This window comes from Nicrophorus vespilloides, unplaced genomic scaffold (assembly GCF_001412225.1).
Source record: "Nicrophorus vespilloides isolate i.1.1-1 unplaced genomic scaffold, Nicve_v1.0, whole genome shotgun sequence".
Lineage (NCBI taxonomy): Eukaryota > Metazoa > Arthropoda > Insecta > Coleoptera > Silphidae > Nicrophorus > Nicrophorus vespilloides.
In genome coordinates, this window is record NW_017097427.1 from 1,223 (window position 1) to 19,787 (window position 18,565).

The 18,565-nt window shown below is 35.1% G+C and overlaps 2 protein-coding genes across 3 annotated transcripts; both read right to left on the bottom strand.

Annotated features, from left to right (window-relative positions):
* Nucleotides 1-509: 509 nt before the first annotated feature.
* Nucleotides 510-6,685, bottom strand: LOC108560053 (FH1/FH2 domain-containing protein 3). 2 transcript variants are annotated; one of them, XM_017917481.1, is made up of 10 exons: nt 6,618-6,685; nt 4,793-5,704; nt 4,585-4,728; nt 3,609-4,522; nt 1,878-2,474; nt 1,600-1,814; nt 1,344-1,536; nt 1,019-1,295; nt 876-938; nt 511-597 (listed from the first exon to the last, which is right to left on the bottom strand). In XM_017917481.1, exons 2-9 carry the CDS (start codon nt 5,514-5,516, stop codon nt 886-888), a joined length of 3,117 nt encoding a protein of 1,038 aa, XP_017772970.1. In that variant the 5' UTR covers nt 5,517-5,704; nt 6,618-6,685; the 3' UTR covers nt 511-597; nt 876-885. The 2 variants fall into 2 exon arrangements, with proteins under 2 accessions (XP_017772967.1, XP_017772970.1); XM_017917478.1 differs by lacking the exon at nt 876-938 and having other exon boundaries at nt 510-597.
* LOC108560052 lies at nt 6,532-13,562 on the bottom strand. The gene is made up of 4 exons (XM_017917477.1): nt 12,937-13,562; nt 8,041-8,352; nt 6,618-6,676; nt 6,532-6,563 (listed from the first exon to the last, which is right to left on the bottom strand). Exons 2-4 carry the CDS (start codon nt 8,322-8,324, stop codon nt 6,532-6,534), a joined length of 375 nt encoding a protein of 124 aa, XP_017772966.1. The 5' UTR covers nt 8,325-8,352; nt 12,937-13,562.
* Nucleotides 13,563-18,565: the final 5,003 nt, after the last annotated feature.

The following is an 18,565-nucleotide window of genomic DNA, read 5'->3' on the forward strand; positions in this document are numbered from 1 at the left end:
AGATTATCCTTCGTTCTCCACTCCAAACATATTTCATAATAGTAGTAGTAGTAGTAATAGTTGTAGTTAGTTAGTTGCATTCTCAGATCATTTTTTTTTTCCTTCTTATTTTTCTTTATTTTCTCGCTGCACTCCTTCTTCCATAATTTGCAAAAGTGTCGAAATCGATCGTAATTAAATAATTATAAAAGAATAAACAAAAAGAAAAGGAAAAAAAGAGTAAAAGAATTAAATAGTTGCGTGGGGGCTATCACATAATAAAATCAGTATACAATTTTACATCCTGCACAGATGTAACAATCAATCATAAATAATAATAATAATAATTACAAAAAGAAAAAAAAAATCATCAATTCCAACAGAAAAAAAACATCATCAAATTCCGAAGAAACGAAGTCGGTTTCCCACATTTCCATAAAAAATATATATGATTTTTTGTTTGTATATAATATATATATGTTTTTTGCAGAGTAGGATTTCTCTTTGTTTTAATGTTTCGCTTCATTTTTTGTTTGTTTGTTTTCTTCGGTCAGTAAAGGCACATTGAGAGGTGCTTCTTCTCCTCCTCGGATAATCCATTCTTTAGGGTTCTTCTCACTGAAACGATAAAATGCATTAGAAATTTCTATTAAAAGTTGAATGTCAGAGAAGATGTAATAATAATAATAATAGTAACAACAACAACAGCTTCAAATTGATCAAACATGCTCTGGTAAATCCGTTTGACATGCTAGAAACATTTGTAGGCGTTTGCTCAAATCCATGCTTGAATATATATATATTTTGTCCTTGCACAGCAACAACAACAACAACAACAACAACAACAACTAAAAGAAATGCAACGCAACGCAACTGCACACACCAAAAACACATACCAACAATATTTTAAGGAGAATCGCGGTGACCGAATGGATTCTCTCTCGTTCTCGATCGTTTTACTAAATTAGCAGAATATTGTAATAACATGATTGCTCGTAATAATTTGATTTTTACTGTTTTTAAAAATTCCGACACTTACGTGATTTTCTATCGGCGTGTCTGGTCCTCTTCCTCTCCCTGGGAGCAGTCCGCGACGTCGGAGCTTTCGTTGCAGTCTTCACCAGGCAATCCAAGATCTCGTCGTCTCCGTCGTGCAGATGACCTTTCATCGTTCCCATCAAAGATCTGTTACCATCCTTCCTCGTCCTCCTGAACGTCAGAGTGCCCTGCATGCTCTCCACGTCGGAGATGTCGCTGCCCAGGAGTTGCCGCAGTTCAGCGTCGGCTCTATCCTCGGTCGTCCGAAACTTGGCAGTCTGCAAACGATTGATTATATAAAATGATTATTGCTAAATGGTATTCACCTCTGTGATCATTTTCCCGCGAGTTTTGTTCCTCTCCCGATGGTTCGCTTTCTTCTCCAGTTGCTGCAGCACTCGTTCCCTGGTCGTCCTGTACTCCAAAGCGAACTCGGAGACGATCCTGCAGAATTCGTTTGGCTTGCTGTCCGAGATTTGGTGACTCGGTATTCCGAGCCAGAGCAAGAATTTGTGAAACCTGCAAAAAACGGCATCGAATTAAATGATTAAAGTGAATTGTTTCTTTCTTCGAATCCTCTACCTATTCATAACTCTCCTCTGTATGATTCCCAAGAGGATGATGCGTTCGGCACAATCTGCGAGGAAGTCCATCATCTTAGACTTCATGGTGGACCCGTCGTGCTTCGCGATCAGCTTCAAATGATCCCAGGAAGCTTTGCAATCCGCTTCCAGCCTCTGGATATTCAAAGCCAACTCATCGAAGTCCACTTTCGAAGCCCGTGTAATTGCTCCAATCTACAACGAACAAAGAGAACTTAATAGACATTGTTCATGACAATAATTTTACATCGTTACTACCTCGGAATACAAGTCAGTTGCGTCGGGGAATTTCTCCATCACGATATGACACAGGTGATGCAGCAAAGAGTGCTTGTGAACAGTATCCTTAACTTCGGGCACCTTGCTTAGGTACTCGATCTGAAAACCTTTGACCTCGTTGCCGTTCAGGAAGTTACCGATCGACAGCAAAGTGCTCAATATACCCCGAAAGGTCTTGTTGATTCTGAGTACTTCGTAGCCCTGCTTCAAATCCATCAGAGGCTCGGCAATCTCCCTTTCCGTGTTCTCAAAGTCCAACTTGAAGGCCCACAGTTTCAAACGTGCCGGCAACTCGGAGATCGAAGCTAGAGTGAGAAGGAACTGTTCGGCGCTTCCCAGTGGTAAATCGGGATTGGCGGCTTGCGCCTCCTGAATCTTGCTTCGTTCCTCTTCGGTGGGAAGCATCGTCAGCAGCTTTTCGATACCTTCCCGATTCATGATGGTTGCGTCCATCTTGAGGATGGCAGTCTTTATGGATCTGGGAGGCGGTAGCTTCGTCATTCCGATGTTTATGGCGTTCGACCTCTTCGGATCCAGCACGATGATCTCCTTGTTCTTGTTCAACTCTTGCTGCTTCTAATTTGCAAAAACACACAACAAAATCAATTAAACACGCATCTCCACAACGCGAAATCAACAGAAACAAAATAAAAACATTCAACATCAACAACAACAACAACAACCAAATAAGAAACCTGCCAAAGAAATAAATATAAAAATAAAAAAGATAGTCAACAAGTATAGAGGAGGCAATAATAGTCTTCATGCCCTACGTACAAATATACATCTATACGAAAAAGAAGAAAAAACAAAACAAAATAATATATACATAATAATAATAATACTAATACACCCATGCAAATAATACGTAAAAAAAAAGTTCTCTTTCCCTAATTGGTGCAACAAAAGACAAAAGTTCTTTGGTGGAAACAAAAGAAAAACGAGTGGAAGAGTGTACAGTCAAGAAAAATGTGTGGAAAAAAAGAAAGAAATAAATAAAAACAAGAAAAAAAGACACCACCACCATCAACGGAGAATCTGACTCACCTCCTGTAGAAAAACGGCACATGCCACGTGCGGATCACCAAAGAATAAAAAAATAAAACGATGTTGAAAAAAAAAATATTAAAAAAAAAATAGAGAAAAAAAAATCATCAATTAATTGGAAGCAAATTAATAAACTAATTAAATTAATAAAGTTAAAATCGTATTAGCAGGCAAATATTTACAACAACAACAACAACAACAAAAATAATACTAATTATCTACTAAATCTTTATCACTAAATTATCTTAATTTAAAATTACTATTTTGGCTAAGCAATTGCAGGTACTAATGTTTCTTGTACTAAATAAATATTAAAATAAAGTTTTGATAAAGATGGCAGAGAGTGAGTGTGCTTATTATAATGGAAAGAGGAAGAGGGTAAAAATTAATGGTTTAGATGTATAATTGCGATCTGGGTTAATTCGCAAGAAGTGGAGAGAATTGAAAAATTATTCGCAACTTGAGTAAATCCACATAATTAAAATATTTTCTCATTGCATTCGTAACCGTGTGAATCGCTTGATTAATGTAACAATAATGATAATAATACTGAATTGCGAACGTGAAATTCTCACGCACGTCGTTCTCTGAATAACAACAACAACGGCAGCAACAACAACAACAACAATAATATCAACAACTGCGAATGAATGCGAATCTTACTTTGTTAATGAGGTCTTTAGCCCTGGACTCGAAGAGATGTTCGAGCTTCTGCGTGTCCACTGAGACGGGATTCAGCTCGTCCCAGATGTACCCAGTTTTCAGCTTGACGGTCTGCATGGGTTCATCGCGTACCTCCTTCCAGAACAACTTCACCGTCTTCTTGTTCTTCTTGACGGGGATCTTCGTTTCGGTGGGTTTGTTGGACATTTTCTGCAAGTTGATGCCGAAGACTGGAGGACTGGGGACAGGCGGTGCGAATCTGGGTGGAGGCGGTGGAGCGGCGCCCACGTCCAGAGGTGGCGGAGGCGGCGGTATACCGTTCGTCACTGTGACAGGAGCCAGGATGTCTGCCTCATCTTCGGATCCCAAATCCGTAAAGTCCATGTCGCAGAGATTCAGCGGTCTGCTCATCCCCGATACGAGTTCCTCCCATCTCAGCTCGTTCTCCGACTTCTTCACCTCGACGACTTTCGGGATGTTGTCGCCTGTCGCGCTCTTCACGACGTTAGCCTGCGACTTGGATTTAGCTAAACCCTCTTTGGCCTTGCTTATCAAACCGGTCATTCCCTCTATCCTGTTTATTTTATTGTCCTCCGAGGAGGGACTGTGCAGAAGGATATTCTGGTTCGAGAGCTTCTGCGTGAGATCCTTCACTGTGTTCTCCTTCTTCAGTTGGATCAGCATTTTTCGATCGTTCTCGTTCGCGTTTTCCGAATCTTCGTCGTTCTCCTGGTCGTTGTTTTGGTCGTCTTTGTACATGATCCACGGCTGCTGCTTACTGAGACCATTGTTCTCCTCAGAATCTAACTTGTTCACGGCGTTCAAGTACGGTGTCAGATCTTTGCGACTCGAATTTCTGTTCAGCACGTTATTGCCGTTCGATAATCTCTGTTGCAGACCGTTCGTATAATTACCTAAAAACAACAACAACGACAAAAATATAGTAATCATCATCATCATCAATTAATTATAGTACCATTTTCGTTGATGTCATCCGAATTGGTCGTCGAATTGCTGCGCAAAAGGTTAGCGTTCTCCTGCTGCTCCTTCATGAAACTCCTCTGTCTTTCGGCTCGTTCACGTCTCCTCCTCAAAGCAGGAGTCACCCCCACATCGTTACCTAAAGCACACACACACAAACATTATCGTCGAATCAATCAATAATTGTGCAACAAATAATTTACCTTTACTGGAATCTCTGTAGCTTCCGTTCATTTGGTTCAATCCGTTCGAGGATTGCGAACTGGAGGATTCATCGTCTTCCTCGTTGTTCGACAGCAGCGGGGTGCTCTTAATCACGTTATTGTTGTTCAGATTCCCGTGGACTGGCGTGGTGCAGGTCGAATGTCTTCGGCTCTTTCGCCTCTCCGCAGAGTCTATCAACGATTTCCTGCTCATCAGCGTCTTCCGGATGCTCTCGTCCAAATGCCTGATCGGCGTGCCCTTATCCTCGCCGTCTTCGTACTGTAGTACCGCCTCATAGATTTGAAACTGCTGCAGCAGATCCAAATCCGTGCCCGGTTTCGACATGTACCTCTTGATAATATTCTCGATTCCCTGCTCTTCCAGCGCATCAGTCTGATCGTAGTAGGTGTCCTGATCCGGCACGCCGTTCAAGCATTTGTTTATCAGGGTGGTGGCGTAAATCAGGAGCTCCGTGTCGGCGGAATCGAAGTCCTTCAGGAGTTTCATGATGTTGTGCCACGGTAGCAGACCCTGATTGCAATCCACCGCTTGTATTGCTCGAATCAACAGTTTACAATTGGAGTCTGTGTATTCGACGAACACCAGCAGCAACTTGAGAGCCGTCTTCACCACTAATCTGAACTTGGAGGAGATCAGCGTGTACAACCATTGGACCGTCTGGTTGTGATCCATGACGCCGTTCATTCCGTCCACATAGAGCATGACTTGTCCGAGCGCTCGCAAAATGTAGTTCTGGTAATTTTGATCGGCAACGGAGCCGACCTTTATCAGACAAGTCAGTCCATCGTTCTGCACGAACTCGTGCACCAGGTCCTTGTCCTCCTGGAAGATCTGCTTCAACGAGAAGAGTGCCCTCCGCAAATCCCTACCTTCCGACGTCAACAGTTTCTCTGCAAAAGATGAAAAAGAATATTCATAATTCATCACTTGTGTATGAAAACCGCACAAATGCCACAAATTCAATCATTCAAACCGCAACCAAACGATGAATGCGAAAGAAATAATAATTGCTTGAATACAATAAACATGCAGAGTCTTTCTGAAGAGCATGAAAAGGTAATTCTTGTTGATCTAATTAAATTAATCATTGATTGATAAATGTATCTACACTGTAGAATGTTAGATGTTCAGGATGTAGAATGTAGCAGCAGCAGCAGTAACAACAATTGGAAAGGAAATGGGTTGAATTAATGGAAAACCCTGTACGTGCATCGTCGTGTGCGTCTATAAATACATAAAATGCGTGACATACGGCAAGCGACCGAGTGTGGGCACACCGTTAATAATGGGTATGGGTCGTCTTTTCCTCTTTTCCAACCAAGAAATAAAATGAAAGAAAGAAAAGCTGCGATTCCACACAAGACGTTCGCGGTCGCTCGCAACTCCATTCGGTCGGATTTTGCCGAAGAGGCAAAAGCTGTTGGAAGGATGGATGGATAGATGATGGACCGTTCTTAATTAAATCTCGCGGAGCAACACAGGGCAGACACGTTTTCCACATCCAAAAAAGAAGTGAAATAAAAGGACGAAGGAAATCTCATCTATCGCATAATTAATGTGTCCATCCATGACGTTCATCTACTTGCGCTGTTCTCTAATCCATTCAGTTCACTTCACCTCTTCGCACGTACAGTTAACTATGAACTCTATGCGCACTACTACTACCACTACTCTCTAATCAAAACGATGACAAAGAAGAAAATGGAATACTCCAGTTTCAATAGGAAATTTCAATCAAAGCCTTCATTACTTAACGAACGCATCGTTATTACAACAAGAACAAGAAAAGAAAAAAAAACTCACCTATAATGGTGTGAACTCTGACCGAAAGCTGCGTCCGCAACACGATGGAATTCTTTTTGCTGCAACAAGAAACAAACACATTCAAAAGTCAATATTTACACGATTCTCACTCACTGGTGTTTATTCAGTAAACACAAAAAAAAAAATCAACATAATTTCAATTCACAATTGAAGTAAACATAATTACACTTAAAATAATAACAATGTATATGAAACAATCAGCAAAAGTTAATGTAAAATAAGAACTGTAAAGAGAAAGATCAACTGAAAACGTAAAAATTGTGGAGAAAATCAGCTGCGAAAGATACGAAAAGAAGAAGCAAATCCAATTTGCATTTAAATAATAAAAAATTCGCTCACTTTCCATTTCGAATCTACTACTATTACTACTACTAATACTCTGTATATGGTCACTCGGATTATTGTTTCCGCTTGGATAATTAAACTTCGAAACGAAACGAAGACTACTGAAATGAGAAAATTGCGTGTGCACGTCCAAGACAGAAGAGATCATGTTCGTACGATCATGGTGAGATGGAGAGATTTGCCTGGAGAGATGAGATTTCGCTTTCGCGAAGAGACCCAAAAACGCAAATTATCATTGGTTATTTAACAACAAATTACTAAAGTAATCATTGAAATCAATCATTATATTGTTAGATTTCAATTATTATCGTAAACGTCAAAGGTATTCATATCAATACACTAAAGAACTTGAAAAGTATATAGTTTTAATGATTACGTATTATTTAAGTACAAGAGAGAAAAACTGATGATTTGGAAGGCATTTAAAATAATTACACTGTTAATGAGTCGTAAATTACGTGGAGGAATATTATTAAGTATATTTCACAAGATACAGAAGGAGTTTCGGGTGCGTTTTGTTCTATTGTTCATAAATAAATAAGACGGCATTAGTATGCGAGGAGGTCGTCCGTCTCTTTAATAAATGCCATTTGGAGGATGAAGAATAAAAGTGAAGAACGAAAGCAAAGACGGGAAGAATGAAAGGAAGAACAAAACAAAACGTAAATTTTAGTGATTCTTTTCACGGCGGCGGCTTGACATTTCATATTACCGAATCCATCAACAACAAAGTTTGTTCGGTTAAGAATTGAATGCACGACGACGACGAAGTAGAAGGGTTTTAGGTTGAGGAAATTATGCACCTGATAAATCTGCGGATCGTTCGCTCCTTAGTTCGCATGTCGTTCTGGATTGGAGAACGATTAAAGGCCGTGTTTAACAACACGAGGAATGCATTTTATTGTGTATAAATACGTGCTGAGGGAACGGCCTAAGCAGCAGCAGCAGCGAAAGAAGTTTCAAAGGAGTTGGAAAGAGCAGAGCAGTTTCGCTCTGTCCATCGTATGCATGCATGCATACACACACTTATAACTCATTAGGTCCGTATTGTTGTTACCTGCAGAAGTAACACACCGGGCCGAGAGTGCAGTTCTCGGTCAAGGCTAGAAGCAGTCCAGAGTCTCTGTGCGCTATAGACTTGCACTGAACGATCGGCGAACACGAAGAGCACTCCTTTTCCGCATCCTCCGACGCCTCCGACGAAGAGGACCTCGAATTGCACTCGACGTAGTGCAGCCAGAATAGAGAGGATCTCGTCTCCAACGAATCCAACCATTGGGTCAGCAGATCCGCACTCGATCCACCGTCTGCTGCTCCATCGATGATCGTTTCCGTTCCCATGCTTTTAAATTTTTTGTTCTTTTCACGCCTACTTTCCGAAATTCAAATTAACAAACACACACATCCACTAGTATATATTACGCAACGCGAACCAATCAATGTTTTCTATCTTCAACGAGGAAGACTTTTCCAATGGAATCCAGTTCAACCTTTCGTTACATTCCTACATGTTCTACGAACGTTTAAATTTCATAAATGTATATTGTATACGTGCAGCAACAAATTCCGTCATTTTCCAATTGAATTTCCGACATCAATCGCAAGCAAATCCTACAGTTATTGGGCGCCCTACTTAATAAACACTTATCCACGCGCATTCCCATTCATATTCACCGACCGATGCAAAACCTTCAAACTACTTTTTCTATTTACATAAGTTATTTATTGCACAAAAAGCGTTCAAATTATTTAAATTTAACCTAACAAACTAAATATTACAAGTGTGTATTCATTTATAAATCTGCTTTTATTACCACATAAAACTAAATAATATCATTATCAAAATGATTATTTTAACGCTTAAAGAAAAGTAGAATAAATCATTGTAAATATTATTAGAAAGAACGTTGGCATCAAATAATAATAATCCCGTCACACACATCTGCCAGATGAAATTCCCCGAGTAAAAGTTGTAAAGATTTTTTTTGGAAAACACATGCAATCAAAGTCATATTATTAATATATACAGAACGAATGTTCATTTCAAACGTTTCTAAACGTCTATTTAACATACGTTTTCCAACGTAAATGTTTAACAAATTTATTACAACATAAAAACACTTGTAAATATACAGCAGCAACATTTTTTTGTTGGCACTAGAAATGATCATTTTAATAGCAATAAGTTCAACTAAAATGTATGTTTATTTCTACATAAAATATTACCAAATATACAAAAACTTTCTGGCGCTGAAAATACTAATAATTATAGTAGAATTTAAGCTTCCGTTTATTAAAAATTACTCTTTTCCATGAATATTTATGAAGTAATTAACTAATTCGGTTGAACATCTGCCACTTTTCAGATTGTTTTCTCATCACATGACACATTTTATTTACGTTTTGATTTGTGATCAAAGTAAATTCGATCGAATGATGATGACGTTAATCGACTTAAACTTTCCCAAAGGATGTTCACACTTTTTTTTTTGCTACATAGAGAAACTTAATATTACTAAAGTCTTCAGACAATTTCTACTTAATAGAAGTTTATAAAGAAAGATTTTCATGAAGTTCATCTACTTAAGTTTTATCTTCAACTGAAAAAGTTAAATCTAAGTTTCTTATTGGAATTTTATTACCAAAGATTTAGTTTTTTTTTGTCTTCAACTGAAAAATTTAAATTTCAGTTTCTTATAAGAATTAATCATGAGATAATTACACGTAAATTTATAAGACAATTTCTAATTAAGTTTTTGTCTTCAACTGAAGATGTTAAATTTAAGTTTCTTATTGGAATTTTATTACCAAAGATTTAGTTTTTTTTGTCTTCAACTGAAAAAGTTAAATTTCAGTTTCTTATAGGAAGATGTTAAATTTAAGTTTCTTATTGGAATTTTAGTACCAAAGATTTAGTTTTTTTTTTGTCTTCAATTGAAAAAGTTAAATTTCAGTTTCTTATAGGAAGATATTAAATTTAAGTTTCTTATTGGAATTTTAGTACCAAAGATTTAGTTTTTTTTGTCTTCAATTGAAAAAGTTAAATTTCAGTTTCTTATAAGAATTAATCATGAGATAATTACACGTAAATTTATAAGACAATTTCTAATTAGTTTTTGTCTTCAACTGAAGATGTTAAATTTAAGTTTCTTATTGGAATTTTATTACCGAAGATTTAGTTTCTTATAAGAATTAATCATTAGATAATTACACGTAAATTTATAAGACAATTTCTAATTAGTTTTTGTCTTCGACTGAAGATGTTAAATTTAAGTTTCTTCTTGAAATTTTATTATAAAAATTTTAAGCCAATTTCTAATTAGTAAAGAAAATTAAATTTGAGTTTCTTATTGAAATGTACGTTAAACTTTATAGAAAGTTGAATCGATTTTTGGAAACATGCAAATACGCTGACCGATATGAATGCTATAGAGATGCGACGCGTAATTGACACCGATTAGTTAAATAGTTTCACTTAATACCCTCTACGGTAATGGGTGATTTCCTGAGTTTTGATTTTCGTGCAGGAAGCCGAACGTCCGCTGCAGGAATTCGAACAACAACAACAAAATTTACTTTTCTTCTTCGTCGTTCCAATTGGAATGCGCACCACACGTCTGCACCGATTTCCATTTCATCGATCCATTATTATTATTAGTTCACTAAATTAAATTAGTTTCATTCTGAACGGATTTACTTCTTTTTGTATGTATTTCGTTTCGATTCCTTCTTGCGTTCAAGACGAAGCTCCGCCTCGGAGAGCGCGAATCTGGTTCTCCGAAGAATTACCATAACACCTGTCCTATTAAAAGCCATAAGGCATAGGTAACCCAGTGACCGAAACGGACCTCAACCTCCAGAGCAAGATGATGAGAACGATGATCAAGATGATGATTTGATGATGATGTTTCTCTTACTGTACATTTTCCGAACTCCGAAACTGTTACGTTACCAACTACATAGCAATAAGCGCACGCTCTGCATCCGACATGGAGACGGACAGACGGCGGACATTCACATATCGGAGGAATTTAATTATTATTTAGATCGCATTCACCTCTGTCCTCGTACTACTCGCAACATTGCAGATAATAAATCCCTAACATATACATGCCTCTCAACACGAATTGATATTCAAACTATCAACTAATAATTGATGTATTACTATTACTATATAGTGAGAAACATTTCGCGGTGGCAATAAAACGTCGCGTTTTACTGTCTCTCCTTTTATCCCGCTATAATTTATCGACAATAAAAAATAAATTCTCCAAAACAGTTATTATCATTATTATGTATTAGCGACTTCGCAACACATGCACACTTCATATTACTTAATTTATAAACTAATTTTTTTTTAATGTAAGAAAACATAAATTAACAATTATTGATCCACTTTCGTGATGTTGCAGCATGAAAACCAACGTGGGTGGCTCTGAAACTAGTTTACTATGTCACCTGATCAATTCTGGAGGGAAATGAACCCATCTATATAGTTAAAACCCATTTATTAACCGAATGATATTAAACGATTATACCAAACATATCATTATGTATGCAAGCATAATTTCAACTAAAATTTTGTAACTTTCTTGAAGCGCTTCAAGTGATAGGATAGAAAGAAGAGTGCTGCGAAATGCGAACAAACAAGTGAATTACGCGTTTATTTATAGGCGAAAATCGGTAAATCAAATCACCTTTGTCTCGAAATCAATGGAATCGCTCGGCGCACTATAATTTACGTAATCGATAAATTATCATGCAAATTGTTGCAACTCCCAACAAAATATCTATATTATAAAACTTCTCCTTCGCATTGAATATTCAAAAAAAAAAAAAAATTGGAACTTAATTTATTTATTACAGTTAGAATCCAACAGTAAACCAGTAAATCCAAAATGTTTTTGATAATCCATCAATAGATTTTTTTTATTTTGTATAATCTTCAAATATCCGTTAGTTTCAATTTAAATTATTAATTACGAAAATAATTTGCAGAAATCAATTATTTCATCTTTTCGACAAATCGTTGTAATTATTATTTAATTAACTTAATTTCAATGAAAAACGTTCTTAATTATTTCTTCAATTATTAAATTGCAGATAACGTTACTTATTTTAAACAAATATTATTGAAAAACAACAAATTATGTAATGTAAACCTGATTGATTGTGGTTATCAGTATTTTTTTCTTTCTTTTTCTAAATTAATTCGGATAACCTATCTTCTCTCTCTTTCTCTTATATAAATATATATGGAAACGTATGTAATTAAGTGATCGTAAATCAATTAATTGAAATATTCGCCAATTAATAATAAGCACGGACGACGTAAGTAATGATTGCAGAAACTCTCGATTCGCAGATTCATTTATTCAGGATTCTGCTGCAACATTCATTCGCATTTTGCAATTTGCACATTGATTGGAACTGAAATATTCCGCGATTAAGTAATTGCAGATTTCACACGCAGTTACCATTAATTTATTAATTAATTTATCAATTATTACAACAAAATTTTTAAATAAATTAAATTATCGAATGTTAAAATTTGTAAATGCATTTCATTTAAATAAACAAAATAATCAATGCAAGCATTGATTTATTGCTTGTTTTATTTCATAAATAAAATATGATTGAATGAATGAATTAATTGAATATTCTCATTCATTTGATTTGAGGAAAAAAATCAAATTTATTGTTATTAATTCGAAGAAGAAAGTTCAATCAATTATTGTTTAATCTATTTCTTAAATAATAAATATTTAACTTAGTTTTTCACAATGATAGTAAAAAAAATACACATTTCATAATTAATTGATTGGAACAATGGTAAAAACTTGTAATTTCTTTGATTGAAAGATAGAAAACATTGATTGGATTCATACGTTCGTAATTATTAAAAATTCACCTTACCATAATTGAGAAAAATAAACTAATTAATTATACTAACTATAATCAAGTAAACATATAGATTTTGTATAAGAAAAATAAAAATGTTTCACTGCACGAAATCACAAATTGTCCGTATTTTCCTATATAACTTTGTGTGTGTATTAATGTTCTTGTTTGTTCTAGATGTTGCTGTTCAATTTTTTTCCCCTCGTCTTTAATCTGCTTCCCACTTGATAATCGGTCGATTGTTTCGAGCGTGTGTGCTAGTATACTTGTATGTATACAGTAAGTATTGTTAACAACAACAGGTGTATGAGAAGAGGAACGAGTTATCGGCGAGGGGCACAGAGTGACGACGAAAGATCAGCAACTACTACTATCCGCAGAAGAGGTTGAGTTGAGTTTTGCCGCCGGTGCTGAAGCCGCAGCAGCCTCCGCCACCACCTCACTTCTTCTGTTGCCGTTGCCTTTGCTGTTTGTTGGTGCTGCTGCTGCTGCTGCTGGGTGACACAAATCCGGGACCCACATTTCCCCCGAAACCCCGTTACACGTTCAAACCAATCGCGCATTCGCTCGCTCGCAACTCGCGATTAAATTGTAGACTGTAGTCTGTCTGCAGCACTTCACGAGATTAAAAGATGAAGAAGAAACAAAACGTAATAATAACGAAACGACGCATAGCGAAACCAAACATTCTCTCGAAACCTAGGAGGGGAAATTGAGCAATGCCGACGTTGACCAATATCTCATACGAGCAATTTTCTTTGCAAATGTAATATAAACAAATTAAAACCCACGACAATATCATAATATTAACCCCGATTCACTAAACGATTAATTCCCATTCAAATTTCAGTGTTTCTCAACCTTTTCTACGTATTCGTGCGACCCAATTGTTTTTTGCAAACAATTTTTGAAGTTCTGATGACAGCAAATGATGACAGCTGTCATTTAGAGACAATTTTATAAATTTAACGCTACACAAACGGTGGAGAAAGAGAGATGATTGATGTTTCAATAAATCATAATTTGTATCGAGATTAAAATCAAAGTCGCTGATGAAATCTGAAAACATCTGAGTTGAGTTGAGTTTGTTGTGTGCACTTGCTATGATTTCTAATCGTATTAATCAAGTTGTCACAAAAATTAAATAAAATAAAATATGTCAATTACAAAATTTGAACACTTCACAGCTCATTAGAACTAATTATTATCTATGAAAATTTATCATCAAATTGATGTTTTTTTTTTTTTAATTTCATCAATTTATTTAATTTTGAAATTAATTTGTTAAATTTACTTGAATAAATTATTATAATTTTTACATAAATATTAAACAAAACAAAACTGTAAATTTAAAACAAATGAAATCACCATGGAAACTGGATTAATTAACACTAACATCAATCGCGATTGAAGCTATAACATATATAATTTATAAAGAGAATCGCTACAATAAATTAGTTCTGCATTTCTGTTTTTCGCACCCAACAAATCAATCAAGACAAGTCAGAAACAGTGTCTGAAAGTCAATCCATGCGCTGAATCCATTCCAATTATTAAACCGAGAAGAAATAAAAAAAAAAGGGAATGTAAAAAGGATAATTTAGTTAACTGTAAATCCGTTTAGCACGCATAAATTACACGATATTATACAAGTTCTTTTTTTTTTATATCGCTTTTATTCTATATATTATGTCATGAAACAACGTCGCAATTACCTTACAATTACAAAATCTGAAGTTCATTATGAATTGGCGAGCAAAGTAGACTACTAATTTTATTACCGTATAGTTTTTTTTTTTCTTTTTCGCTCTCCAAAACAACAACGAAATTAAAAGAAATATTATTATCATTAATGTGACCATTAATTACGGTCGTAAATTTTCTGAGCTGATTTCCAATAAATATTCATTAGAATTATTCAAGATTTGCATTAATCGTAATTCACGAAGTTTCTTATTGATTGCTAAATCGACAGTTTCACTATGCATAATTATAATATCTAAGTTGTAGTAGACATGCACTTATTTGTTTGAGTCTTGAGAAATATATTTGAGAGAATTATTAAATTATATACAATTAAGTATAAATAAATGAATTTGTTGCAACTTTTAATAAATTTAAAGTGATAATAATGTTGGTAATTCAACCATAATTACAATACTAAATTTTATAATTAAGCAATAACTAAACTATAGAATTGATAAACAATTTTTTAATTATTAATTAATGTAACTTTTTTTGATAAATATTATAATAAAATCAATAGTAACTAAATAATTATTAATATAGAAACATCAAAATGTGTTATATTGAGTATAGAAACTCAATAATTCTAATAATTACTGGATTATGAAACAAATTTTACTTGACAAATAATTAGTACAATTATTGAATTATTGAGCATACCTAGTTAACAGATATTTAGTTGTAATTGAAATCCAATTACAGAAACTAATGAGTATTTCGTAGATGTAAATACAAAGAGGGAATCATTAAAATAATAGAATAAAATAATAATTTTGTTGTCGGCGAAACGATAAATGCGGGAATCCAATTAAGTTTAAAAAATAAAATATGTTATCTAATTAGTGGATCCGACGGATTGTCGGGATTGTCTACTTGTGCAAATTACAATATTTACCCTCAACTCTCGACTCATTACTGCAGTGTTTCGTCTTTCGGTAGACAAGATGAGAATGATGTAGATGATGAGAAGAATTTCGCAGAAACGGAAACGAGAGAAGGCATAATAATAATTGCGAGTCCTGCGCTCCTTCCAATAAAGCCCCGTTTTAGTTCTATCTCTTTCTCTCTTGCACTCTCAACCGCACTCGTTCACTACCTATTATCTAAGTGGAGTAATGGTTTTTAACGCATTCAAACGTCTTATCTATGCAATAGTTGCCGACTTCCGACAGGTGAAACGATTTCGAGATTTATTTCACATAAACTTAACTACAAAAAAAAAAAAAAGAATAATACAAACTGGAAAAGGAGGTGACGTGATCGTGCCTATATGAATGTCTACATACGTGAAACAAAGAGAGAAAAACAGTGAAATAAAGAGAGAGAAAGAGAGAGAGAGATCAGGTATAACATGATACTGGTCATGTATGTGTCTTCTTTGTCCCAATAGCCTACAAACTTGCTGAAGAATCTCGATGCGTACTCGGACGCAAGATGCCTTTACATAATTACTGAATTGCGCCCAATAAATCTTCAAGAGAAGGCGACGGACGAGGAGGAGGATGAAGAAGAAGAAGAGGGGAGCAGAGAACCTTTCCCCGCAGTTACCATTCCTACATCATTTGAATTGTAAATATCAACGAAAAAAATAAAAAAAGGGTTCTTCAATCTATCGTCACCACATTAAATCATTACAAAAAAACATTTACAAACGAAGACATTTTCCATAGAAAATGCAAATAGGAACAAAACGAAAAAACAAAATGTAACATTTAAACTAAATACAGTGTAAAGGATAAGGCGGATATATCCGCCGGTCGTTCGAAAATGATAGTTTACAAAGTTACAACTAGTTCTTTAGACAATTCATTGTGATTAATTGAAAATATAACTTTTTGTTGACAAATTTAAATCATTTGTTTTATTTTTGCGTTATCTTCGAGAAAAAAAGGTTCTTCCATCTATCGTCACAATATTAAATCATTACAAAAAAAAAGAGAGAATATTTACAAATGAAGACATTTTCTATAGAATCATCAGCAATGTTCTACATGCAAATAAGAACAAAACGAAAAAACAAAATGTAACATTTAAACTAAATACAGTGTAAAGGATAAGGCGGATATATCCGCCGGTCGTTCGAAAATGATAGTTTACAAAGTTACAACTAGTTCTTTAGACAATTCATTGTGATTAATTGAAAATATACCTTTTTGATGGCAAATTTAAATCATTTGTTTTATTTTTGCGTTAATAGCGAGAAAAAAAAAGGTTCTTCCATCTATCGTCACAACATTAAATCATTACAAAAAAACATTTACAAACGAAGACATTTTCTATAGAATCATCAGCAATGTTCTACATGCAAATAAGAACAAAACGAAAAAACAAAATGTAACATTTAAATTAAATACAGTGTAAAGGATAGGGCGGATATATCCGCCGCTGGTACGTAAATGATAGTTTACAAAGTTACAACTAGTTCTTTGGACAATTCATTGTGATTAATTGAAAATATACCTTTTTGATGGCAAATTTAAATCATTTGTTTTATTTTTGCGTTAATAGCGAGAGAAAAAAAGGTTCTTCCATCTATAGTCAAAACTTTAAATCATTACAAAGATTGTTCTCAAAATGAATAGTTTACAAACTTCACTACGATTAATTTCAATTAAAAATATACATTTATTTACAAATTTAAATACATTTTTAATATGTGCGTTAAATAAAATTAACTCATTTTTTTTTGCATTTCGTTTAGTTAATATGGAACACAAGACTTCCTGCTTTGAATACGCTCAACACCATCACCAGACGACTATTAATAATTAAGTAAGTGTCTCACGTAGAACGCATACGAAGAAAGTCGTTATTAATTTGAAAGAAAAACACTTTCTTTCCACCTTCTTCTCGTACCATATACAATTTGTACAACATTAAAATAAGGTCTCCCGCCTTCGATTTGGCGCGATTTCGATTTCCTTATTAGAATAACGCCAATAATTACAACAGAAACATCAACAATAACGCGAGATCGATTTGATGGATCAATTATGGAATCGATTGGTTGGATGCATCCCAATTAAATTAAATTACGTCTTCGGCAAACGACAAGCGGCAGCAACAGGTTCGAGAAGAAATTTTTGGGGTCAATTATGCGGCAACTGTACTCTCGCTGCAGCAGCAGCAGCATCAAATGAATGATGATGATGCTCTGCACTTGGTCGAGGCGAGAGCAAAAATAATAAAGGAAATAACACAACTACAACAACAACAAGAAAAAAAAAAAGAGGAATTTGCCGCGACGGCAAAGTGGAGAAAACTTTCACGCGGATTTGAATTACGGCATCGCATCGCTGGTAATTAATATCTTTGTTTGCTCTTTCTACATTTAGAATCTCCACTTCATTAACGAAACGTCTCAATCATAGAAAACGCGATTGATTCGAGTGTCCATCTTCACCATCACTTCTGCAATGAGAACGCAATTACGCGTTTCTATATTACTTTTCCTTCTTTGCAATAATATTACTTTTTTTTTTCACGAATTTCACGCACCGCGGACCGTATTATTATTATGGTGTAAATATAAGTGTAGGAGTTAAAATCGTGTGTGTCTGTGTACTAATTTGCAACGACCTTCACCGTCTAATAAGCATCAATGTGGGAAAAAAGTGCAGATTAATTAGTCGATCACATGTGCATTCATTAGAGACCAAATTTAGGAATGTTGTCGATGTTGTTGTTGTTGTTGTTGCATCAACGAACATGATGAAAAATTAATCCATTATCGAGTCAGTAAGCAAGAGTGATTCACGTGCTGCGATTTGCAATTACTCGCCTTTTTCCATATTTAGTTCGCTTTGTTTTGTCACGGGTCACGCCTTCTTTTCCTCTTAAATATTATTACATATTCCAAAAGCAAGAACAAAAAACCACAGTAATATATCGATACTTGCTAGATTCCCCAAAAATTCAGCTTTCATATGCATCTT

Bases quoted from the DNA above. Each gene is read 5' to 3' on its own strand.
- LOC108560052 (XM_017917477.1), bottom strand. From the start codon at position 8,324: ATGGGAACGGAAACGATCATCGATGGAGCAGCAGACGGTGGATCGAGT. The intron at 6,677-8,040 runs GTAACAACAATA...TTCTTGTTGCAG, and splicing joins CCGGTGTGTTACTTCTGCAG to CAAAAAGAATTCCATCGTGT. The intron at 6,564-6,617 runs GTGAGTTTTTTT...GCGTTCGTTAAG, and splicing joins CAGAGTTCACACCATTATAG to TAATGAAGGCTTTGATTGAA.
- LOC108560053 (XM_017917478.1), bottom strand. From the start codon at position 5,516: ATGCTCTATGTGGACGGAATGAACGGCGTCATGGATCACAACCAGACG. The intron at 1,815-1,877 runs GTAGTAACGATG...TGTTCGTTGTAG, and splicing joins CAACTGACTTGTATTCCGAG to ATTGGAGCAATTACACGGGC. The intron at 598-1,018 runs GTAAGTGTCGGA...TTATCGTTTCAG, and splicing joins ACACGCCGATAGAAAATCAC to TGAGAAGAACCCTAAAGAAT.